Source organism: Cydia strobilella, chromosome 25 (assembly GCF_947568885.1).
Source record: "Cydia strobilella chromosome 25, ilCydStro3.1, whole genome shotgun sequence".
NCBI lineage: Eukaryota > Metazoa > Arthropoda > Insecta > Lepidoptera > Tortricidae > Cydia > Cydia strobilella.
In genome coordinates, this window is record NC_086065.1 from 6,457,923 (window position 1) to 6,483,496 (window position 25,574).

The following is a 25,574-nucleotide window of genomic DNA, read 5'->3' on the forward strand; positions in this document are numbered from 1 at the left end:
CAAAAAAAGTTGACGGTTTTTTTGCGTTGAAATAATTTAATTTTTTAACACTGGCAACTCTGATATCGGCGTACGCCATGTTTGTTTCTTTTCCGTCATTCCTTTGCCGCGGAGAGATTTTTTTAAGGTTATTTCTTATTCTTATCTTGGCGTCTGTTTTGATTCTCAAAGAAATTCATCTTGTTTTTATAAAGACGCGCTTTCTGGTTAAGCATTATAAACTCAAATTGGTTAATACGTGATTGCAGATAGCGTCGTGCGGCTGTAGCTAATATTATAATCGGCTTATATATTTACCGATTGACGGCGTTGTTTTTACGAAAATGGGCAAGAAAGTAAGAGAATACAAGTCTGGCGACTTTATATTCGCCAAAGTCAAAGGATACCCAGCATGGCCGGCTCGAGTAAGTATTTATATTTTATTTACACATATAATTATGGGCTTAAAAACAAAAGACTAGAAATGGAGTCCTAGTGGAGTTTTAGGCGGGAAGACATGTTCATGTTCGTCCCCACGCTTGGATACTGAGTTATTATGTAAATAATTATACTGTATAGCAGCCTTGCTACCTTTTGAGGCCTGTCAAGCAGTGAAAACTAGCTTTTAAATTACATAATTTGACAATAGAAGTTGGGCATTCTGTTCCAATTTTGCTAAATTATGTGCTTCTATATACCAAACTAGACATATAACTGTATTCTCTCTTATTATTAGTAATATTCTAGAGTCAGTGCAGTGTTACTGACACAAAGGACTATTCGAATTTTATTTTCCTAAGAGATAATTGTCACTAATGTATGCTCATTATCAGCATAGAGTAACTTATACTAGAGCGGTACTGTCATAGTAAACTTTGTAACCCCAGTAAATTCACTGCCATCTGTCGACACACTTTAAAACTAAAAATAAATATTTATAAAAATAGGATAAAATGTATTTAAATTTGGATAAATGATTTTTTTAATTTGCATTAATTATTTTTATGATTTTGACCCATGTTCTTTCACTGATATGCGTTAAAATTGTTAAATAACAAACGAAACCGTCAACGCCATCTATACGACAGTAGGCCAAAGCTAGTAGCACCCTCTGAACGAGAATCAAATTTTCTTGATTTTCGAGGCACGTTTTTTCCTTAGACTGTATCCATCTATTACGGAGTTATATCTTTGTTATCAGTAATCAGTAATTTGTTGCCACTCAATCGATAGATGTATAATAGAAGAAAAAGACGGTCACACAGCTGTATAGGGTTCGAAACGTTGGGATGTATTATAAATTCAATATACGCTATATAATCCGATTTCATGAGTAACTATCCCAGTAACCGAGGACAATATTATATATAATTACTATTTATTCTCTGTTCCATTTGTCACTTGTTCTTTTATTTTACAGGTACAGAAACCGAATGGCAAGAAGTATTTCGTATACTTCTATGGCACTGGGGAGACGTGAGTATTATCAGTTAATTACCTACTGTACCACAGAATAAGTAATAGTACTACCATACAGAAAGGACACTTCCTTCAAAGTTGAAGTTTGACAGCGATTCAGGGACGAATCATGCTGTCCCTTTCTAATGTATGCCACTATCCCTTTTGGCTAGAGTTGTCAAAATTCAAGGCATTATCTTACCTGTTGTATGTCAACGTGTGCCAAACCTTATAGTTGCTTGGAGCAATGCCGAGCCGAACGGAGCCGAGTTTGCCCGAAAGGAGGAGTGTCGCCCCACTGTCTGTACCGCAAGAACCTTTCCATTTTTAGAGTTCCGTACCTCAAAAGGAACTTCTATGTGTCTGTCCAAGTTAAAATTTGGTACGCATATGTAAGCTCGTGACTCATAGATGGAGGGGGCCACTTTTGGGGGTAAATGAAACAATACCATGTTATATATCAAATGCTTCAAGTTATATATTAAGGCTTATTGTGAGAATCTCAAATATATTATTACCTTAATACCTGTAATACCTTATTACTAATAAGTTATGTCTATATATATATATATATATATATTGTAATTTTAAGATAAATGTGATTTTTTCAATCAAAAGGGTACTTATTGTCGGTTGTCAATAAGGCGCTATTTCCATACAGCTTCAATTTGAAATCAACCTTATTGACAAGCGACAATGTGGTACCTTTTGATTGAAAACGTCACAAATAGTTATTTAAGAAAATAGGCAATTCATTTATTCCTTTATAAAACATAGTTTTACATGTCAATCACAGTATTTCATATTTACAACTAAATAAATTGGCAATTGATAATTTTTTTGTTGAATGAAATAATATCATCTAAATGCGGCAAGTGTGATGGGCTGGTGGGCGCCTATGCTATGCATACAACTCGCAGGGGTGTTTGAAAAAACTTAATGTCTGGCTAATGTTTAATTATATTTCATCATTTCAGCGCCAATCTGCCTCCGAACATGATATTCGACTACGCTGAAAACAAGGACAAGTTCCTGAACAAGTCTGTGAAGCGCAAGGACTTCAATGACGGCGTGAAGCAGATTGAGCACGACTTCGCTAATAATGTTCCTTTGGACCAAATCATTGGAGCTTTGGCGGTAAGAATTAGGAGTTCTTAATCATTTATAACTATAGCCAGGTCCACACAGCGAGCATAGTGTGTGTTGTATCGATATTTTCAGAGGTGCCTCGCGCGCGCCGCCTCGGCCGAGGCACGTCTACACTGGCTGTTTTGTGCGCGAGGAAATTGCCTTGCGCGTATGTTCGCTCTGTGTGGACCCGGCTTACAGGCATCAAAAACTTTGTTCAGCTGATTATCACAAGAGATTTTCATTCTGTCTTTTTTTTTAAATGGCTTTCATCACATTTATGATGATATCTCCAATGTCAAACATTTATTCAGCAAATAGGCCACAGGGGCACTTTTACATGTAAGATTTTTACAAACAATAAATATAACCAAAAATTACAAAAAACAATTACAAATATGGAATCAATAAAATATTAGATACTTTGTTAGAGATGTATACAGTTTGTAAATGTCGAATTACACAAAAAAAAACTATAATAAAAAAAATATACAAACAACAGACAAGTACTAAAAATAAACCTGATAGATTGATACCATTAATTAAAATTTGTCACTAGCCTATTGAAATTTGTAACCGCGTATCTGTTACAGGAGGCAGAACCAGGGCCCGCCGACGACTCCATGAATGAGACGGCCAACGACACCGCAGACTCCGCTATTGACACCACGGCCGCCGACGACACCATGGACGAGGTAATATCCGCTTTACATTGCCCAGTGGATTACTGTTCACGCCGTCGGCACAACCAGCGCCGGCTGACAACTCCAGACGTGACTGCAGACTCCGCTAGTGCGCAAAACGGTTCACTGAGCTGAAAAGATTGATTCATATCTTTCGCTCACGGAGATATATGTCACTCATTTCGCTCAGTGGATCTGTACACTATATTGTTCACGAGTGAGTAGAGAGAGATGTCAATCAATCAGATGCACACAGCCATAAGTGCGACCAAGATGACGAATCACGCGATATGATCCCGACACCCTCCGAACTCTTCCGAACCGCTCCGAAAGCTATTCGCATCGTCTCACTCGCTCATCACGATCGGCCGGCTGAGAGGAGTGAGTGAGTTCAATCAAAAGATGTAGTTCATTTAAATCACTCACTCGTGTACGGCACATGTCTTGACTCCGCCAATGACACCGCCCCATAGAGTTATTAATATATTCTGGCGAACTAATTTTGTCAATATAGCCTGTCAAACAACTTTGTCAGTAGAAAAAAGCGCGAAATTCAAATTTTCTGTGTATGGGACGATAAACCTTCGCGGCTACATTTTTTAAATTTGCCGCTTTTTTCTTCTTACGCAAATGTCTTGAAAATGAAATGGAAAATTCGCAACTACCCGAAAAAAACAGTCCAGAATATTCAATTTCAAATAGGATTACACAGTAATTAATCACATTTTTAAGACGGAAATGTGATGCACTGAAATCCTTAGATTAACTCAGTTCATAGCCAAAGTCAGCGCCGTAGAGACGGGCGCGGATTTGTCGAGAGTTCTTACAAATGTTCAAATTATTGTTATAAAGAATGCATGTAGCATGATTAGTGTTGATGTTATTTAAATTCGTACGTAAATGTAACTATTTTGACCCACAAAATGATAATATAAAGTTTTCTCAAAAAAACGCATGAAAACCATGTTTTAGAGTAAAGTTTTTTATGTGTATTTTAAAGTAAAGTTTTTTCAGTTTTCAGTAAAATCCAAAAAATATTTATCAGGTTACTTTACAGTTCCGTAAGGAAAATGGTGACCTATTATTGTACAATTATATTTCGTTCTACATATTTTAATGATGTCATAAAATGATAACAGATATGTTAGTGTTATGGCTCCGCGTATCACTTACGATATGACATGCATCACTCGTCTCTAATGCATGAGAAAGTGACCATATCTCGTCTGCCAGTTTGACTGTAAACTGTAGATTAGGCTTAAAATGTAGGCTTAAGTTTAAGATAATTTTACGTAGGTAATCGTTATTAGTACCCAATGTGGACTTGGCGTGGGACTCCAATCCATCAAGTGCATGAGAGAAGGCCTATTCCCAATAGGGTGTTTGACTGTATTTAAAATAAATTATTTTACACCATGCATGAAATAAATCACCAGAAAATTTATAGATAAACGTAGACAGCAGTTATTTTTAGGCACAATTTCTATTTTAAAACCCGTATCAAACTATAAAGAGTAGGTAGTTTGATCGTGACGTCACATGCTAGTGTTTCATATAAATTCCATAGTAGCAAAATCGCTTTGACAGTTCGAAAAAAGAAATTGATTTGAGTAGTAGTCAAATACCCTAGTGAGACTTATACAGGCTGAATTATTATTTTTATAGTTATCGGATACGAATGTCTGTTGCGTTCTTAGTTTTCGCTTGTTTAGTAGATTTGTTTAATTTTGTTTTTAGAGTGCGAATGACGGCCCCGTGGAGGACTCTGACGATGCAGGGGCACTGGTCATTGACGAGGGAAAGGTGATGCTTCTGTTTATTTTTTGCTCTTTGCATGTTTTGCTTTAAAGTCTAAACTACTTTCATTCGGTTATGGTTATACCCGAAAAATAACCCATATTCGGTTAAAATCGGTTACGCTTACTATAGACAAAAAGTTATAAATTTACAACCAAGTAATCAAAAAATTACGAGAATAAAAGGTACAGTATTAGAGAATGTGAGTATAAGTCTTCGTTTTTTAATAAAACACACAAAATTTAGTAAAAGTTAAATTGTGACTGGACGTGGTACAATATTCAATCAAAATATTTCATAAATAAGGCAAGTAAATTAGTTATATTTCGTTATTAAAGTACAAGAATGACAAAAGTTATAGTCACGGGCGTCACAGCCAAAAAGGCAGGATTTTGTAGTCATTAGAACATCAATTCATAGAATTTAAGTCATAAATAAATAACCGAGAATAACCGTAATCGGTTTTTCGAGTTTCCAATAATCGGTTATAAATGTTTGTCAAAATAATTGGTTATTACCGATTATTTCGGTTACGGTTATAACCGATTTACATTCCCTACTACTTAGCTAGGTAGAGAGAGAGAGAGTGAACTCTTTCTCTTCTAAGAAAACCAAAGCTCTAAGTAGTATGTTTTTGTGATAATATGCTATATTAGTTAGCAAAAACGACGTTAATGAGACTATAAACCACTGCTGGGGCTTCCGAAGACATTGATTCCAAACACCTTGTCAATAACTCCATTTTAAAGTATGTCTCGAAAAAATAAATTGCACAAGGCAAAGCCGAACACCTGCCATCTTTACAAAAGCACGCACATGTATAAACCTAACAATCATTTCAAATTATAAATTAAAACTCTATTTTTGTAGCAGAAAGGCCGAAAGTCCGCCGCGAAGCCGGCGGCGACGCCCAAAGCTAAAGAACCCAAGACCCCGCGCGGCCGCGCCAAGAAGGAGGATAAGGAGGAGGAGGAGGAGAAGAAAGACGAGGAGGTTGTCAGTAGGAGCGGTAGGAAGATCAAACCTGGGAAGAGGTTAGTTTGTTTAATAGAAAACAACGTCAAAGAGAAAGGCAGATACTTTTTACATCTGGTAAGTACGTTGCCATATGAATCGCATGATGGTAAGCGGACAATAAATCATCATCTTAATTTAAGAGCATGGCTCTTGTCGGTGGAGTATGCGCCAGTTTTCTCGGTCCTCGGCCAGGCTCTTTAGGTCCCTGTAAGACACGACATTTGCATTTGACAATAAATACGTAACATGAAATTTGACATGAATATTCATGTGAGATATATCTATGTCTGGTACTATCTTACGTTGCTGAAAAAATATGATACGAAGAAATACTTACTTACTTATATAACAATTCAAGTCTTGGAGACCTTTTACACCTCTAAGGATAATTTGACGATCTTTTTTTAAATTTATTATACCTATACATATTTTATCTCTGACACCTAAAGGCTTTTACATCTGTAAACAATCTCTAAACAATTTCAATTCAATTCAATTATTTATTTAATTCGAATCATTTTGATCCAAATAGTGTTAGTAAGTACAACAAAACTTAGAATGAAATAAGGTAATTTTATTGATTGCCTGTTGTTTGTATATTTTTTATTAGTTTTCTTTTTTTTTGTGTAATTCGACATTTAGATAGATAGATAGATAAAACGTTTATTTGGATGCTGCAAAAACACACAATTTTATAAGTAGGTACATTGCAGTCAGAACAAAACTTATGTACTAAATTAAATTAACAAAAAAAAACTGTTACTTAAACACGAAAAATAGACTGGATACATCTCTGACAAAGTATCTTATATTTTATTGATTCCATATTTGTAATTATTTTTTGTAAATTTTGGTTTTCTTGTAAAAATTGACATGTAAAAGTGCCCCTGTGGCCTATTTGCTGAATAAATGTTTGATGTTAATAGAGCGAGTTTTGGCGGTAGGTTCGTGCGACCAGTGTTGGCCGAAACGTTAATGCAATTAACCATTAACCAGTACAAATGGCAAATACAAACGCAAATGGTTAATTGCAATTAACGTTCGGCCAACACTGCGTACGACTCTTAACTTGTACACTAGTGCTCTTTGACAGTTTTTCTTGGACTAGATACCCATTATTTATTCAAGTACATAAATAATGGCACTAACGATCCATACATTAAAAACGTCACTTGCCGAAATGTTATTTTAGAGACAGGACAATATTTGCGATTGTGACATACATTTTTATTCTATTAATTTCCTTTTTAGGGTTCCGTTCCCAAAGGGTAAAAACGGGATCCTATTACTAAGACTTCGCTGTCTAGCTAGACAGTTGAAATTTTCACAGATGATGTATTTCTGTTGCCGCTATAGCAACAAATACTTTTTTTTTTTGCTCATACACAACACAACGTAATGTCTAAGGCCCGATTTATTGATGATCCCTATGCTTCTCTCTTTTAAAGTATTTTTTAAGAGAAATCATAGACAACATAAAACTAAGACACGTAATGCGTACAATATTATGATACCCTCGAGAAGATCGGATGATGGACACAGGAGCTGGACATAGTAACTGTGATAAAACAAATGCAACCTAATAGGAGATATTACTGCAATGTTCTGCCACCAGAGTGCAGCACTAGCCTTTTTAGTAAACCATAGAGTAACTTATACATACTGTACCTTTAACAGGTTTTTGACAAGTTTTCAGAGATAATAAAATATGACATTGGTGCATCAAGGCGGTTTGTTTACAGAGGACGTACCGGGAAACGCGAATCCGAAATTTCGCTATCTGCCTCTTTGGCGCTCGAATATGCAAGAGTGACAGAGATGTTAGATAACGAAACTTCGATTTTCTTGTTTCGCGATAGACCCTCAGATTGTGGTAGTGGCGCCCCCAGCGCAGAGTTTCGCGTAATATTCCCTATTGTGTTTGGGTTTGTTAGAATTGTCTCGATGACTATTAGTTGTGTGTGGAAAGAAAAGTACAGTCAGCGATAAAAGCTTGTACTAACAATGGGGTTGGCAACTGTCAAAGGTTTGCAGATATGGCGCCATCATAGCTTGCCCCTTTTTCTATGAGATTTAGCTTAAAGGGCATCCAGGGCATTAAAAAAACAAAAAATTGACACAATTCTAGGGATTGACAGGGCAAGCTATGCTGGCGCCATCTGCTAAACACTTCGACCGGCCAACCCCATTCGATTTATGCCAAAAACTTATGTCTCTGGAGACTGGTTTCTAACAAGACCTCTAAAAATTTTTTCTTCAAATTTCAGTAAAAAGCTGTTTTTTTTTTTAGATACATAGACGAGCAGACAGACGATAACGCCACCCTGCCGTCGCCGGCCCCCAAGAAACGCCGCGGGGCGTCGCCTAGCGCGGAAAAAGATAAGGAGGTGAAAGAAAAACCGCAGGACAGGAATCTTAAGGCTTACAACACCGTACAGCAGGTACAGTACATTATACAGTCACAGAATAAATAATAGTACTAGGTACAGAAGGTTCACTCTCTAATAAAACGCGTCTATTACGATAGATATGACCGCTAGGTGGCGCAAGCGCGAGCAGGCGTCCGTTCCGTAGCGGTGCGCGGCAACTACTATGGCTAGGCACCACAATTGGTGTCGGCCGCATGTACTTGTAGCGACGCGACGAAATCGCGCAGTGAGCCACGGCTGGCTCCGTGATTGTTATACTATTTAGGGCCACTAGCACCAACCTACTAACCCGGTTAAACCTGGAGTTATCATGGTTACCAGTACAATTTGACACTGGGTTAGCGGTTTAACCCCGGGTTAGTGAATTGGTGCAAGTGGCCCATAGGGTTCTAGCTAAATTGAACATTCCATAGCGTAAGTAGCTACCAATTTAGCTAGGACCCTAAATGGCTCAACAATCGCGCAGCGTAATGGTACAGCCCCTCATCCGTATAGAGACCAAGTGCGTGTCGTGACCTAAATTAAAAACTAACAACGCCTATAAGCAGGTGCTGCCCCCTACAGTTCACGCACGCTCTATTACGCAGTCTGCCATCTAGTGGCTTAAATCTAAAAATAAAAAACAGCCAACGAATTTCAGGCTTCTGTGCTGCCTGCCCCTACAGTTCATTCAGGCTCCCTGTAAGGCCTTTGAGCGGTGATTACAATGGCTGACAAATTTCAGGGGCGTTAAATCTTGTCACTGTCAATATCATTAATGATTTGTGTTGTTTTCAAACAAAAGGTACCACATTGTCGCTTGCCGTTAGGGCGCTCTGACAGGTTATTCGTATAAAGATGCAAGCAAATTTCGTCCTTAGGGTAGGCGACAAAGTGGTACTTTTTGCTTGAAAACGTTCCATTTTTCTTATATTATCTTTATTTCCTGTTTGATTGTAGTCGGAACTTCGAGAACTGAAGGAACCCTTCAAAAGTGGTGAGTTACAGTCATTAAGCCTGTTGCCTTTTTTTTTTTACCATACTAGGAACAAAGTATGAGGTGTGATGTATACAGTATTTTCTAAAGCATTTAAAATCAGTCACAAAAGAGTATTAAACTAGTGCCTCTGTGAGCTGTACAGACCTCGCGAGCATGACTTAAAACTGACAAAATGTATGGCTCCACCATTTTAAGAAATTTACAAAAAAGAATGTACAATAAAAACTACTTAATCATCGAACCTGCTCACAAAATTTCACGAGAATCGGTTGAGAATTGAGACCTGTAGAGAACATACGAAAGCATATTTGAAATAGTAGACATTAAATAAAATTAAACTAAAAAAAAAACCGTACTAAATTGTTGCCATGTTTAAGCATTTTACAAAATGTGACAGTTATAACGTAGGAATTGGCGCCCTTAAGAATTTTCTACATTTTCTTGTCGGACTATATGTACAATATGCATGTCATTTGTACTTAGTAATAAGTTTTTATTAATATTCGTTTACATATAGGAAACTATAGGTCTTTTACTAGAATTTTTTTACTTTATATACTCATCTGTTTTATAAGACTGTTTGTTTCTCTCTTAATAAATTTAAAAAATATATATATTTGCCCAAGCTGAAACGGAGACCTTCGCTAACGCTCGGTCAATCAGTCTCAAAAGCGTATTATTAAACAAGTAAAAATATCGAATCTTTAAGCCATATACGTTTTGTTCATATCGTCCTTCAACAATCGGTATCCTCTTTTTTGTATGTTGGATTAAAATGAGCGAATAGGGTTGGCAACTGTCACAGTTTGCAGAGATGGCGCCATCATAGCTTGCCCCTTTTTCTATGAGATTTGGCTTAAAGGACATTAAAAAAATACACAATTTTAGGGATTGACAGGGCAAGCTATGCTGGCGCCATCTGCTAATTATTTCGACCGGCCAACCCCATTGACTACTCGTTCATGAATAAAATAACTCTATCAAAATTTTATGAAATTTGATGTTTAATGGCCTCTCCAAACTTCACCGATAATCGCATGTGATTTGCAATAAATTACGGCATTTGATCGATCGATTGAATTCGTTGCTTCTACTTAACCAGCAATTACCTAAAATCGCATGCCATTTGTTGCAACGTCTGTAGAAGCCTTTACGACCTACAACTTGAATTTAAAAAACATAAAAAAATAAAATAAGCAAAGAGTCGTAGCAATAGAATTACTCAATTAATTGGCAGTTTGGCCAACACAACCTTAGTCTATTATTTTCAACAACAAGACAAAATAAAACTCGTTCGAAATTTGAATTGAACATGCTTCGATTTGCGAGCTTTTCGGCGCGATGTGAATGTTGCTCTAAAGTTAATAATTAACGATAATGGACGAATTTATTCAAGATTCAAGTTTATTTGAAGATATTTACAGTCAATATGATGAGAAGACTGACTTTGACAAGTGTGTCGAGAAATATCAAAATGATTTGTCGTCAAATACGAATAAAACAAAAGTAAATTTAGCGAAAGGTATACTTTTTCGATTCAAGTAGGTCTGGTTTTAAAATGGCTGGTATTTCTTATTTACTTACGATTTGATTCTTAAACCTTTATTAATATAATATTTAAAATAAAATGTCCATTTATTATTAAATCTAAGATAAAATTAAGATTTGCGTTAGGATAAATATAATAAAACATGACAAACTTTTGCCTCCAACCGTTTTATTTCATTTTCGCGTATTATTTTCAGATAATCTAAAACAAAGCGATTGCGAATCAAATGTTGCACCTTCGGCAAAAATAGTACCGGTTTTCGGTAAAAAACGAAATAAACCCAATGATGAAAAGAAGATAAAAAAGTTTACCGTACCAACGAAAAGTATCGTCGATTCACAAAAGGAAATGGGTTTAGACGAAACCGAAAATGAACATTTAAAACAGGACGCGGAAAATATTATTGAAACTACTGAAAACTTCACGATTTCTCAAAAATCTTTTAAGGATATTTATTTTGATGCCACTCCTTTGCCATCGTTTGATCATACAAATACAAATAATACTGCTTATTTTAATGATCCTAATGTTACTCAATCTCAGTGTTCAACCAATATTTTTAATTCTCAATCTTCCCTGGATTCAGTCTATAAAAAAACCAAGCATGTACAAAAGGCTTCAAATTTAGGGGGTTTCATTTTAAATTCAATCAATCTGCTCAATGACGAAGAGATACTCTCTCAAAATTCGATCCAAGAGAGCTTCCATTCGGAGAGATCCTTAACTTTCCTATCGCGTAACAATTCCATATGCTCCGTAGTGTCTTTAGGCAAAACTTACAAAGATATGGATGTCAAAAGTTTTACAGAAAATCCTCAAAAAATTGTTACAATGAACACAGAACATAAAATACCTGATCAAGACGAATATCTCAAACTTTTTGTACTAAAAAAAACTCAAAATAAACAAAATAATGTTGTTATGAGCACTGAGTTTGGTGATATGGGTTTCAACTTATTCTTTGCTAACTATGTTAAAGAATCAGGCAATGATATGTTTATTTGCAAACAACTAAAAGATTCTAAAATACAAAATGATAGTGCAGTTACGCGTAAGTTGATTTCGAAAATGTATGGAAAAGAAAATTCGCTGTTATTAAATAAGATGAAAAAGTGAAACAGATTAGTTATGTATAATTAATTATTAGATTACCCTAATGAAAGATTGTAAGAAGATAATAAATTGTAGATTATTCATGTTGTTTTCCTAATTTTAAATCCATGAATTCATTGAACTATCAAATTCATAAAAGTAAGTATAGACGCAAACATTTTGAGGCAGTTTTTTTACGTTATTAATTTATTTATATTTGGCCACGTATATTTGTAGCAGAGCAGGTATTTTCTCAGACAGTTTTTGCTTTATAAATCTCTTGTAAATAAATAAAAACCGGCCAAGTGCGAGTCGGACTCGCGCACCGAGGGTTCCGTACTTTTTAGTGTTTGTTGTTATAGTGGCAACAGAAATACATCATCTGTGAAAATTTCAACTGTCTAGCTATTACGGTTCATGAGATACAGCCTGGTGACAGACAGACAGACGGACAGCGGAGTCTTAGTAATAGGGTCCGGTTTTTACCCTTTGGGTACGGAACCCTAAAAATGAAAAGAACACGTACTTAAGAAAGAAAGAAAGAAAATACATTTATTTAACGCCACAATACATATGGAAAAGGAAACATACAGACATAAACATTGGTAATCGCGGTAATCCGTGGCACTGGTTTTCAGTGTGGACCTGACTTAAAACTATGAGTACTTGTTGTCGATAAGGTGTCATTGCTACTGCTACAAAATTAGAAATCTACCTAAATGACAACTAAAAACGTGGTACCTTTTGCTGTTGCTAATCTGTAATTCTTTATTTAACAGTGGACCCAGAGAAGGAAAATATCCTGATCGCCTTCCTTCCCTCCGGGCAGTACTGCGGAGTGAAACTGTTCCAGTCCCGGCCTACTAGTTTCAAGAGCGAAGCCTCACGGCTACAGTGGGACAAGCAAGCCGCTTCTAACGCCATCACACTCAAGAAACAGCTGGGTAAGACAGAAATAATGTAGTTAAACATGCTGATCGCCTACCTGCCATCCGGGCGGTACTGTGAAGTGAGGCTATTCCAATCCCGGCCCGCCAGCTTTAAGATCGAAGCCTCCAGGCTACAGTGGAACAAGCAAGCAGTTTCTAATGCCATCACACTCAAGAAACAGCTGAGTATTTAGGACAGAAATTTTGTAGAATTATCAATCATGTCATTTACAAAATTCTTTATTTGCTTTATGTGGTTAACAATAGGTCTAACTTTTTTTGGCAAAATGATCCTTAGCTGGCTGGAAGTTCGCCCACTGAAGTCATGAAGCATTTTTTAGCACTTTATTATAACCAAAGAGGATATAATTAGATAGAGCGGTACTGTCATAGTAAAATTTGTAACAACTGTAAATTCACTGCCATCTATCTTCTTAAAACTAAAAATGAAGATTTATAAAAATACCTTAAAATGTATTTAAATATGAATAAATGATTTTTTTATTTGCATTAATTATTTTTATATGATTTTGACCCATGTTCTTTTACTGATATGCGTTAAAATTATAAATAACAAACGAAAACGTCAACGCCCTCTATACAAGAGTAGGCCAAAGCTAGTGGCGCCATCTGATCGAGAATCAAATTTTCTTGATTTTCGAGGCCATCTATTACGGAGTTATATCTATCTTTGTTATAACTGTATCGTCTGTATCTATCTTAACATAGTCTACTGTCTTATAAACAGTTGCCATCTTCAGTAATTGTCAAACAGATTTCTTTAAATGGGGATGGCCGGTCGAAGTGTTTAGCAGATGGCGCCAGCATAGCTTGCCCTGTCAATCCCTAGAATTGTGTCAAATTTTTGTTTTTTTTAATGCCCTGGATGCCAGCCCTTTAAGCCAAATCTCATAGAAAAAGGGGCAAGCTATGATGGCGCCATCACTGCAAACCTTTGACAGTTGCCAACCCCATTACAATAATATATAGTTTGTTAAATTAATATTAACTAAATTGATTGTTTGTTTGTCTCCAGAAAAGGGTCAAATCACACCACAGTCGATATCGGCGCAGCTCGTCATGAATCTGAACCTGACCGACGACGAGCGACAAGCGCTGGACAGGGACAGAGATCTGGGTATGTATATGTACAGGTTTCTTTTAAAAAGGTAGGCAACGCGCATGTGATAATCTTATTGTTGCACGCGTCCATAAGCTACAGTAACCATTTTGCATCAGGCGGATGGTATACGATTTCGCTAGTGTCGTAGTAGTCACGACACAACACAAAACGACACGTCAGACAAATGTAAACTGGGCTTAAATCTCCATTTTTAGGGTTCCGTACCCAAAGGGGAAAAACGGGACCCTATTACTAAGACTCCTCTGTCCGTCTGTCTGTCACCAGGCTGTATCTCATCAACCGTGATAGCTAGACAGTTGAAATTTTCACAGATGATGTATTTCTGTTGCCGCTATAACAAGAAATACTAAAAAGTACGGGACCCTCGGTGGGCGAGTCCGACTCGCACTTGGCCGGTTTTTTTTTTTTATTCTGTTGGAAACTTATAAATGTATAATTTTTCCCGTAGTCAATCATATGATTTGATCCTGAAAATCGAGGGAAATCTTCAAATGGGTATAGTGGTTTCGGTATTCGTACATTTACTGTAGAAAAGCATGATTTGGTGAAGTGGAAATTCCGGCAACTAATTTATGAAGTTGATTCTTATTTCGCTAATACTAATTATTATTGCAGAGGTGAAGAAGTCCCGCCTCCATTTCCTGAAAACCGAGATGAAGCTGATCGAGCTAGACGCCAAGATCAAGACCTGTCTCAGCTTGGAGAAGGCGGACACTGAACTATGTCTCAAGCTTATTGATGAAATACTTGGTAAGGAATTTTATTTATTTGGAGATACAGGAAGTCAATTAGCCTCATGCATGAAGTTTATATTTGAACGAAATATGTTTTATTCGGATGTTTGTTACCGTTATATCATGTTACAAATGCATTTCCGTTTTTAAATTACCATTTAATTACTTAAAATTATAAATAAAAAGTACAAAAATTTCTTGCACTGTAAAGCGCTCAAAAATATATCTCATAAATAGTTAGAATCTAGAAACAATAAAATGTGTCCAATATTTTTGTGCGCTTCGTTGTGCAAGATATTATTGCTGGTATGCCAGTTTGTAGACGATAAGTAAGTAGGTATATGTGTAGAGTAGGTAGGCTACACGATAATGTTACGTACAGTACCGGCCAATAATATATCACCTCCATGTTTTTACGGTATAACTTTTTTTATTATATTTGTTAGTGAATTGATAATTCAATGAATACCTATATTAGGTAATCCGTATTTTTTGACATTTAGATTTTTATTCTAGAAAGTTTCTAGACTAGTATTTTTTATACAATTTTGGTGTTTGACGATCCTTTTGTGAATTCTTATTATTAAGTTTGACATATCTATAATAATTCAATGTTTTTAAGAATAATAATAACTGCATCAATAAATTGCTCTGATATTTAGATTAAGGTAATATTTAAAACTTGACAATTTAAAAGTGCTTGTTGCTAGGCCTATTTGAATAAAGATTATATTGACTTTGACTTCCACCTCACTGTTTTAGGTAGTCTAGTAGTATTTCTTTGTACGGGCCATGAGAAAAATTGGTCTCATGTAATGGTTTCTTCATAGAGGTTATTTTTAAATGTATTGTTAACTTTATTTCTTTACTAGAGGTTTTTTTAGTAATATGCTGAGTATCCTATTGTAATTCACAGTATTTTATTGCAATATTCATCATATATTTGTATAAAATTACTAGTAAAATATGCAATCTACAAATAAACCCTTATTGTTTACTCTATGCAAGCTCATACAAAAACACTCAAAGGTGATGATATATTATTGGCCGGTACTTTCTAATTAACTTGAAGTAAATCGCAAATCTAAGTTAATTAACAAACTGCATAGAAATTTTTGAAAGAAATGTTTAACGAATTTAAAATTATGAAAATGTTGATGTTATATTTGTATAAGTTATATTTTTGACAGGTTAGAACAATCGCATGTTCAAGGCAAGACGTTCATACCGTATAAATGGTCTATAGTAATTAGTTGTAGCAGTTTCTGCGACAAAACAACAGCATTAAAACTTTTTTTTCTTACAGAACTGGACCTAGCCGCCCTAATGCTCCTCAAGCACCCGACCTGCATGGAGACCGTGAAGCGCATGCGCGTGTACGTCGGCAACGCGCCCTCCTGGGAGATGAGCGAGGCCGAAGCCCTGACCTTCAGCAAGCAGGCGCACCGGATCCGGAACAAGGCCGACGCCCTCTTCATCACCATGCGGGTAAGGCACCTTCCTCTACACTGACAGAGACAGCACTATTGTGCGGGATCTCATCGCTATAATAGTAAATAGTGACAGAGATAGCACTATTGCTTGGGATCGCATCATATAGTAAAGAGTGACAGAGACAGCCGTAATGCTGCTTAAGCACCCGACCTTCATGGAGACCGTGAAACGCATGCGCGTGTACGTCGGCAACGCGCCATCCTGGGACATGAGCGAGGCCGAAGCCCTGACCTTCAGCAAGTCCGGTGCGCCTGACCGGATCCGGAACAAGGCCGACGCCCTCTTTATCACCATAAGAGTATGTTTTTGTTGTAAAATAAACCTGTAGACCTCGCGAGCATAACTTAAAACTGAATAATTTAACAGCAACGAAACGGCCAAGCCGTATTACTGTTTGACCAAAATGTTGGCTTTATACAGTTAGAGCTTATACAGTTAGGGCTTACAGAGTAAAAGTTGGTACAGTCGAGGGCAAAAATATCGATCCAGACGCATGGCTCAAAAATATGTAAACACGACTTTATTGTCTAAGGTGTAAGAGCGTACACATATTTTTAAAAACTTTGGGAATGTATATATATTTATGCCTACTACGGGATCTGATAACTTTTTAGTGTAAAAGCTTTATGCGTCTAGTCTTGGCAACACTTTACATGAAATGTTTTTGGTGGGATTCCTATTATTTTGCAGGCATTCATTCGAAAATTCGTGAAATTAGACTTTATATGATAAGTGGCGGCCTCAGGACGGAAAGCGAGCCGTAGGAATTAGCTGGAGCGAGGCCAAGACTGTTGCTCAAGATTGAAAGGCGGGAGGGATCTTGTGGAGGCCCTATGCACCTCCGGGGTGCAACAACAACAATTACATTATGGCTTTCAATAATTATGTCAAACAAAGGGACCCCTGATAGAAAATTTCTATTTTTTATAAAAAAAATTGGGCCCTTTGCATACATTAGACTTAAAATTAAATATACCAACCTTAAAATTAACCAAAGTGTTCTTTCAGGACTTATTCCACGTGCCCGAGGGTGTTTCGTTCTGGGAGTTCTTCAACGAGCGCGTGGCGCAGTTCAAGGCGGCCACCGAGAACCTGCACGCGGACAAACTGCTCGAAATGGTCCACGAGCCTATCGGTAATACCTTCATAGGACCTGTTCCATTATCATAGGATCTGTCCTGGGAATTCTTCAACGTGTGGCGCATATCAAGGCCACTGAGACCCTACACGTCAACAAACTGCTCGAAATGGTGCACGAGCTTATCGGTAAATTCCTTTTTTAGGGTTCCATAGTCCGTAGTAGTAGTATATAATGATAAACTGATTGTCTACCATCACCTTCGAGCAACACTGGCTTCCGACACGTCGGAAGGGAGGAGCCCAAGCGATATCTTACCGTACAAATCGTTCTGCCATTTTTTGCAGGGGGAAATGTGCACACAATCGCACTTCTCACTCGCTACATACAAAATCCAATCTGTAATAACGACACCAATACATAGAAAATGACAAACGTCAAAGACAAATCTTGCGCACCTCGATCTATTTTTGTGTACGCACGAGTCACAACGCGCACCGCGCTATGCCCAGCTGGGCATGCTTCGGCAGAGGGGAAATAGTGGGAATGCCGACTCCCTTCCCGGTGTTGCTTGAAGACCATCACCAACACCAATGAGTATATAATAAGATAGAGCGGTACTGTCATAGTAAATTTTGTAACCACTGTAAATTCACTGCCATCTATCGACATACTTTAAAACTAAAATTGAAGATTTAAAAAATACGTTAAAATGTATTTAAATATGGATAAATTATTTTTTTATTTGCATTAATTATTTTTATATGATTTTGACCCATGTTCTTTCACTGGTATGCGTTAAAATTATAAATAACAAACGAAACAGTCAACGCCCTCTATACGAGTGTAGGCCAAAACTAGTGGCGCCATCTGATCGAGAGTCAAATTTTCGTGATTTTCGAGGCACGTTTTTTCCTTAGACTGTATCCATCTATTACGGAGTTATATCTATCTTTGCCAACACCAAGGACCTTGACATCACTTTAGAATATTTATTCTGAGTGTAAAAGTGAATGTCTGCTCTGGCTTTCTTTATTAGCAGAAGGTATTCCCTAAAAATAACGGTATATTATTATTGTATATTTAATTTTATACATTTTGGTAAAATAAAATCAGTTATTAACTTTAGAAATAACTATATATTATATAACACAACTATAAAAAAAGTTAAATAAGACACTGTCAAATATATTGTACATATATGAATTAATCTTTAGATTTAAGATAATTGCCTTGCCCTACCAGGGCCCATGTGAAACTATTATATATGTAACACCTGTGTACCATGGATGCAATAAATAAATATGAAATATGAAATGAAACTATAAGTCTGAAATTCTTCTTCATGATCTAAACGAGATACTGAGGTCTAGCTAGACCTAGGTGACGGCCTCCTAGCCTAGCCGATAGTGACCCTTCCTACAAAGCGGAAGGTCCCGGGTTCAAATTCTGGTGAGGGTATTTATTTGTGTGTTCATCGCAGATTTTCCAAGGCCAAATTTCTTGAGCGAATTGGGGCAGCGTTTGAGGGAGAGGGGTTATGACCCTAGTTCCGGGTCATTCCTGATGCAGAGGCTGTCTAACGCGGTTCAGCGCGGCAACGCGGCGAGCGTGATGGGCACCTTTGCGTCTGGAAGGGCGCGGGACGAGTTGTTTGACTATAGGTTGTGGCTTTGTTTAGTTTTAATTTAGTTTATAGTTAATTTTAGTGTAATTTTTTTTATGCACATATTGTTTGTAGCTTTGAAAATATTTCATTAAATATGTAATAAAATAAAATATGACTTACACCTTTGTTAATGATATTTTCTGAGTTATGGATGTTTTCTATGTATTTAAGTATTTATCTATTGCCTACAAGCCATATTGAGCTAACTGTGGGGCTAGGTCGATTTGTGTAAGATTGTCCCATAATATTTATTTGTTTTATTTATACATTTAATTTTAGAACTGTCCCAGCCGATCGCTCACACCATGAAGGCGGCCGTGGACGCGGCCAACGAACAGGAGGCTGCGGAATCTGACGATGCTGACAAGAAAAAGAAAGCCACCCCAGGTTAGTTATATTTGCTGGACATTTCTCACAAGTCGAATAATTCCATTGTGCATATTTTTTGTGAAAGGCGCTAATTTAAACCCAGAAATTTCATGATAGCGATACATAATTTGAGATTGCTAACCGCTCCGTGTAGCGGCTGCAGGGCGTTCTGTGGGCTTGGCACAGGAGCGCCGCGACAGTATCGCGCGCGAGGTAGACTACCCGTCTATTTCTAACTTTATTAATAAGAGAGGGACGAGTGATCTATCTTCGCGGGCGTGGTACTGTCGCGGCGCTCCTGTACTAGCCCTACTGAGACCTATTATACTTCTACCTTATTAAAATTTATTTGAATATGTCCAGTGATTCACCCCGCTTCAGTAAGTACATGCATTGGTGGTTAAATGACTGATGATTTTATGATTGACCAAAACATTTGTAACCATGACAGAGATCACAAATTGAATAAAGACCGTGCGCAGTATCCGTACAGGAAACGGCCATGAAGTAAACAAAATCACGTTACCGCTAATCTACCACATTTGGGGCCAGTTGCACCAACCACAATTAACAGACTGATTAACGTCAAGCAGCAGAAACCTATGAAACTTTCCATACAATAAAATTTACCGAACGCTAAAACGGTGACTGACATGTTACAAAAAATAAATTTTAATAGAAAATATATTAAGTTGATATTCCATCTGTCCAATGTGTATATGAGAGAATGAGACTCAATGCACATTGGACAGGTAGAATTACCATCCTTACGACTACACTTAATTAACCAACACACTGTTTTTACAGCTAAAGGCAAGAAAGCTAACAGCACTCCAATGAAACAACCTCTCAAGCGCGGACGAAAACCGGCACAAGAAGAGAAGGAGAAAGAAGAAGAAGCAGAGGATAACGCAGAAGAGACAGATACCAACAAACCTAATGAAAATGATAAAGACGATTCAGAAGCGCCAAAGGAAAATAATGAAAATGAAAAATCTAATGAAGAGGAAAAGGCAAATGATGACGCTGCTGATAAAGAAGTAGAGAAAGTTAATGAAAACTCTGAGAAAAATCATGAAAAAGAAGATATTGAGGAAAAAGGCGACGGTGACAGCGAAAAGACGAAAGATGATGCAAAAAAGGAATCTAATTCTAAAGACAAAGGTGATGTAAGTAAAACAAATGACAAGGATGACAAAATGGGAGATGAAAGTGAAAAAGATGAAAGTAAAAAATCAAAGGAGAGTGACAGAAATAGTGATAAGTCTAAAGATAATGGTAAAAATAAAGAGAAATCTAAGGAGGAAGCTAAGAATGGGAAGGATAAAGCTCCGAAACCGGGGGACAAGAGGAAAGAGAGAAAGGGGAGTGAAAAGGAACAATCGGTGGAGAAGGAAAAGGTGGATGTTGATGAGCCTAGGGCCAAGCGATCGAGAGAGGTGAGTTGTTTGTGCACATATTACATCCCTAATAATATTATAAGTCTGACTAATACCTCTTCAAGCTTAAACCGCTGAAGCTGAACCGATTTCGTGGAGATAGTTTGAGGTCCATAGAAGGATAGAGTAGAGGTCATCTTGGCGGTCGACCATCTTTAACCGCATCAAATTATTTGAAGAAAACCGCCTCAATACCTTAGATGTCAAACGCCAACAACGTAAAGAAAGACCGAAGCCCTCGTACGCGTATACGTATAACGCGTCTGGCCAACTCTATTGTAGCACCTGCAGTAGAGTCTTTAAGACCAAGTTCGGCCTGGCCAGCCACATTCGAGCCCATAATAGGCGTAATCCATAATTGCTGAGGTCGCCGTCATCGAAACCGATGAGGAGGACTATATATATAGGGTATTTGACAGTATTTATAATAAATTATTGTACACCATGCATGAAATAAAGCACCAGAAGATTAATAGAGAAACGTAGACAGCAGTTATTTTTAGACACAATTTCTATTTTAAAACCAGTAAAAAACTATAAAGAGTAGGTAATTTGATTGTGACTTCACATGCTAGTGTTTCATATAAATTCCATAGTAGCAAAATCGTTTTGACAATTCGAAAAAAGAAGCTGATTCGATTAGTAGTCAAATACCCTATTAGTATACTCGAAGTGTCAAAACTGAAATTGAACTTTATGCATATGTAGGTGGGTAGTAGGCAGGATTTAGGTCTATGTTGCTCTGTGGTCTGTGATAGATTAATCCGTCTTTGGCGTCGAAAAGGTTAACGATGTTTTATTTTAATTTCAGAGCAAGAAGACTGAGCCGCCGCCGCGGTCACCGGCCAAGAGGAAGTCCCGGTCCTAAGCCACTTACAACTTTAACAGAATTGTTCTCGCCACTCTAGTGGCCACTTGACCACCTTTTGCACAAACACCACTGTGTTACTTAATCCACAACTACATGATAAATGTTAAGGCCAGTCCAGACGGGACAATTTCTGCCCAATCTGATTAAATTGTCTGATCAAATCAGGTAGTGTGTACGCAAAAAATTAAAATTGGCTCGCCGATCCAACTTGATTCGATTTTAAGATACTCGATCAAATAGAGATACGGACGCAAGAATGCCAATTTGCAACGCTAGTATGTGCGTTTGGGGGCATTTTTTAAATTTGGAGCGCTCGAATGAGACGCTAGATGAGATTGACGCCAATTTCTTTTCTGAACAAATCAGTCAATTTAATCATCCCGTCTGGACGGGCCTTAGCAGCCGCCATCAGACATTGGAGCAGGGTTGCCATATGTCAGGATTTCCCCTGACATGTCAGTTTTGGTCCATTGTCAGGATTGCGGGGCTACTTAGTGTCAGGGTTTTTTAGAAACATCAACCAACAACTAGAAGCTAGGTAAGCTATTTTTGGAGAAACGACCGTCCAGGAGATTTATACACGGTGTTTCATGACCCACTGAAAACCTGCCACCAGTTTGTTCAGAATCGATAGGAGAATCGATCGCGCTATGTTTTAATGGGGGTAAATTATTTTTACATGCCCGTTTTACAGGTTTGTAATGCAACAATATCAATAACTAGCATTGGACACGTTATTTGTCAATGAGCAACACCCTTAACTGGCCATTGGTAACCTAAGGTATGCAAATGGTCAGTTAACAGTGTTTTCGATGGTAACTAGCAATTGTTTGATGTCACTAAAACGACAAGCATCTTGTGTAGAATTACCAGTCGAATAGAATTGTTAAGAAAACTAAACAACTAATATTTTTTTTAATACCTAGTCGGCTCATAAGTTCTGTCATATACATAGTATCAAAAAAAATCAAAAGTTTAAGTTTATTCCGTATAATTTGTACAGCGTTTGAAAGCTTATAAACTAGAGAATCTAAATGTATAACATTTATTCAAAATGACCGCCATAATTATCTACACAGGCTTGAAGTCTTCGTGGCCAGTCGTCAATGGATTCACGCACCACTTTCATGTCGATATTGGCCACTGCCGTAGCAAGAGATTTTTTCAGCGAGTTGCATGAGGTTTTGAGCACACCTTTTCCTCTAAATACTGCCATATTTTATAGTCTAAAGGATTAAGATCTGGGCTAGAGGAGGGCCAATCTTCATGCCGTATAAAGTCGATTTTATTGGAGGCGAGCCAGGCTTGTGTAGACTTTGCCTTATGGGCTGGAGCAGAGTCCTGCTGGAAAACCCAATGCTGGTTTAGAAACATCGTATGGGATAGTGGTTTCACAATATTAGTCAACACCGTGTCTTGGTACACTTTGGCACTAGTTTTTACTCCTTTCTCACAAAAATGCATACTAGTGACGCCCGCATAAGAAACTCCCAGCCAAACCATCACAGATGAAGGGTGATGACCTCTTTGAATACGGGGAATGCTATTAGACGCTTCTTTACTATTGCGAGCGTACATTCTATCATTTTGTTTATTACAGTTTTCTTCTATGTCAAAAATTTTCTCGTCCGAAAACAGTATACAACGGTGCTTATTTTTAGCGTACTTCTTCAATAAAGCTTTAGATCTTTTAAGCCTTAAAGCTTTAAGCCGACCATTGAGAAGATGGCCAGTTTTTCGTTTATAAGCACGAAGTCTCAGGTCTTGATTAAGCACTCTTTTCACCGTGTTTTTGCTCAAACCCATCTGGAGGGCCATAACTTTTTGTTTCCTAGCGGGATTTCTGGCAATGCGTGCCCTAATTGCTTGTACAACCGCTGGAGTCCTAGCTGTACGCGGACGACCGCTTCTTTTCTTGTCATTTAAACTAGAGACCTCACTGTATCTTTCTATGGTACGATACACAAATCTTAGAGAGAATTTTAAATTTTCAAGTAGCTTAAAAATTTTAGTCGGCGAGTGACCACAACGATATAGTGCAATTATTGCGGTACGGTTATCTTTAAGCGTCCACTCCATGTTGAAGAAAACAGAAAATTGCAAAATTATACTACTCAAATATTTAATAAAGATTCGAAATTCAAATGCAGAACGGTTTTTGTTTTAGGAGTTCCAAATTTAAATTTTAAAGGCCAGTGACAGAACTTATGAGCCGACTAGGTATTTATGGGATGAAGAATAAATACTCAAGATGAGTTCAAAATTTAAAAAAAAACTGTTGGGGTGTCTCAGGTTTTCAGTGGCTCAAGTACCACCGTGTATATTCCAATTTTTCATCCTCCTTGCGTCGTATTCCTCAGTATTGAGGGTCGTGACCAAGCGGTAAATACACATGGTTTTCAATCATTGACGACTGGTCTGGCCTAGTGGGTAGTGACCCTGCCTGTGAAGCCGATGGTCCTGGGTTCGAATCCTAAGGGCATTTATTTGTGTGATGAGCATAGATATTTGTTCCTGAGTCATGTTTTCTATGTATTTAAGTATTTATATATATTATATATCGTCTGAGTACCAATAAAACACAAGCCTCCTTGGGCTTACCCGTGGGACTTGGTCAATCTGTGTAAGAATGTCCTATAATATTTATTTATTTATTTACAGGGATCAAAATATTGAACACTTTGGGTTTGTGCAAATGGTGTAAGTGAAACTAAAATTATGTAAAAATTAGATTTCTTATTGCTGAAACGTAATGAAATTTATCAGTAAAATTATGCTGTTCATCGAGCTATATAAGTATAAAACTAAATCTGGCTATACTCAAGTTTTTATTGTTAAGGCCAGTTCACACCTGCTGCGTGTGCGTGCGCTAAAATGTTTGAGCTGTGCACGCACACGTCGCGCAAGCGGTGTGCCGCCTCTCATAAGGATCAGTATATTACAACATTTACAACACATACGCACACGCATCCGGTATGCATATGCCTTTCAATTGACGCCCATGTACATGTCTGAAAAAAAATTGAGTTGTTTTTTGTCCCCAAAGAATGTGACGGAGTGGAACTTTTTGTATGGGGTGAAATTTGGTTTTTAAGTTTTCTCAAGAGCTAGAATGACATGCAATAGCACTCGACTTTTTTATTTATTTGAAAAAAAAAAATACAAGCGTAGAGTGGTCAGAAACAAAACAGCGAAAATAATTTTGACCCAACTGATCAACAATTTTATAAGAATAGATGACGTGCAATATCCATTGTCCTTTACACTTATTGTATAATATGGAGAACACAATAATACCGACAATTCATTTTTTTAGTATATAAGTCCGAAGCATACAAATATTACAAATACGTTCGTATTTTGTAAGCAGCTTTTTACTGTTTAGAATTATACAAATAACACATAAGTTCCTCGTACAATTATTATTTCATGATACAGACAGCAGCGGAAGTTGCTAAGCGGGCGAGGTGTTCAAAATTACCTTGACACGCCCTTAGACCTGATTTCCTCCTACGCTGATGTCGGTCGCTGACGTCGGTCGAGCGTACCGTCGGAAGAAACATCTGTCGCGGACGTCAGCGTCGCTGTGCGGGGGCCCATAGAACATTGTGTTAATGGGGTTGGCCGGTCGAAATGTTTAGCAGATGGCGCCAGCATAGCTTGCCCTGTGTTGCATATGTATGTGTGCTCACGCACACACCCACCGCGCTAACTTACGAATACACGTCAGTACGCT

The 25,574-nt window shown here is 37.5% G+C and overlaps 2 protein-coding genes across 4 annotated transcripts; both read left to right on the forward strand.

Annotated features, from left to right (window-relative positions):
* Window positions 1-32: 32 nt before the first annotated feature.
* Window positions 33-25,473, forward strand: LOC134752800 (PC4 and SFRS1-interacting protein). Of its 3 annotated transcripts, none has more exons than XM_063688525.1 (16): window positions 34-404; window positions 1,400-1,455; window positions 2,415-2,574; window positions 3,159-3,260; window positions 4,986-5,051; window positions 5,916-6,079; window positions 8,353-8,503; window positions 9,431-9,467; window positions 12,891-13,055; window positions 14,077-14,178; window positions 14,800-14,934; window positions 16,225-16,406; window positions 17,421-17,547; window positions 19,439-19,546; window positions 20,336-20,967; window positions 21,779-25,473. In XM_063688525.1, the coding sequence occupies exons 1-16, from the start codon at window positions 324-326 to the stop codon at window positions 21,833-21,835; spliced, it is 2,325 nt and encodes a 774-aa protein (XP_063544595.1). In that variant the 5' UTR covers window positions 34-323; the 3' UTR covers window positions 21,836-25,473. The 3 variants fall into 3 exon arrangements, with proteins under 3 accessions (XP_063544597.1, XP_063544595.1, XP_063544596.1); XM_063688526.1 differs by having other exon boundaries at window positions 5,919-6,079; XM_063688527.1 differs by lacking the exon at window positions 4,986-5,051 and having other exon boundaries at window positions 33-404.
* On the forward strand, window positions 10,754-12,213 carry LOC134752729 (uncharacterized). The gene is made up of 2 exons (XM_063688419.1): window positions 10,754-10,992; window positions 11,216-12,213. Exons 1-2 carry the CDS (start codon window positions 10,848-10,850, stop codon window positions 12,133-12,135), a joined length of 1,065 nt encoding a protein of 354 aa, XP_063544489.1. The 5' UTR covers window positions 10,754-10,847; the 3' UTR covers window positions 12,136-12,213.
* Window positions 25,474-25,574: the final 101 nt, after the last annotated feature.

Excerpts from the sequence above, each read along its gene's own strand:
- LOC134752729 (XM_063688419.1), top strand. The coding sequence starts at position 10,848 with ATGGACGAATTTATTCAAGATTCAAGTTTATTTGAAGATATTTACAGT. Across the intron at positions 10,993-11,215 it reads AAAAGTAAATTTAGCGAAAG|ATAATCTAAAACAAAGCGAT; the intron begins GTATACTTTTTC and ends TATTATTTTCAG.
- LOC134752800 (XM_063688525.1), top strand. The coding sequence starts at position 324 with ATGGGCAAGAAAGTAAGAGAATACAAGTCTGGCGACTTTATATTCGCC. Across the intron at positions 1,456-2,414 it reads TTCTATGGCACTGGGGAGAC|CGCCAATCTGCCTCCGAACA; the intron begins GTGAGTATTATC and ends TCATCATTTCAG. Across the intron at positions 16,407-17,420 it reads CCCTCTTCATCACCATGCGG|GACTTATTCCACGTGCCCGA; the intron begins GTAAGGCACCTT and ends GTGTTCTTTCAG.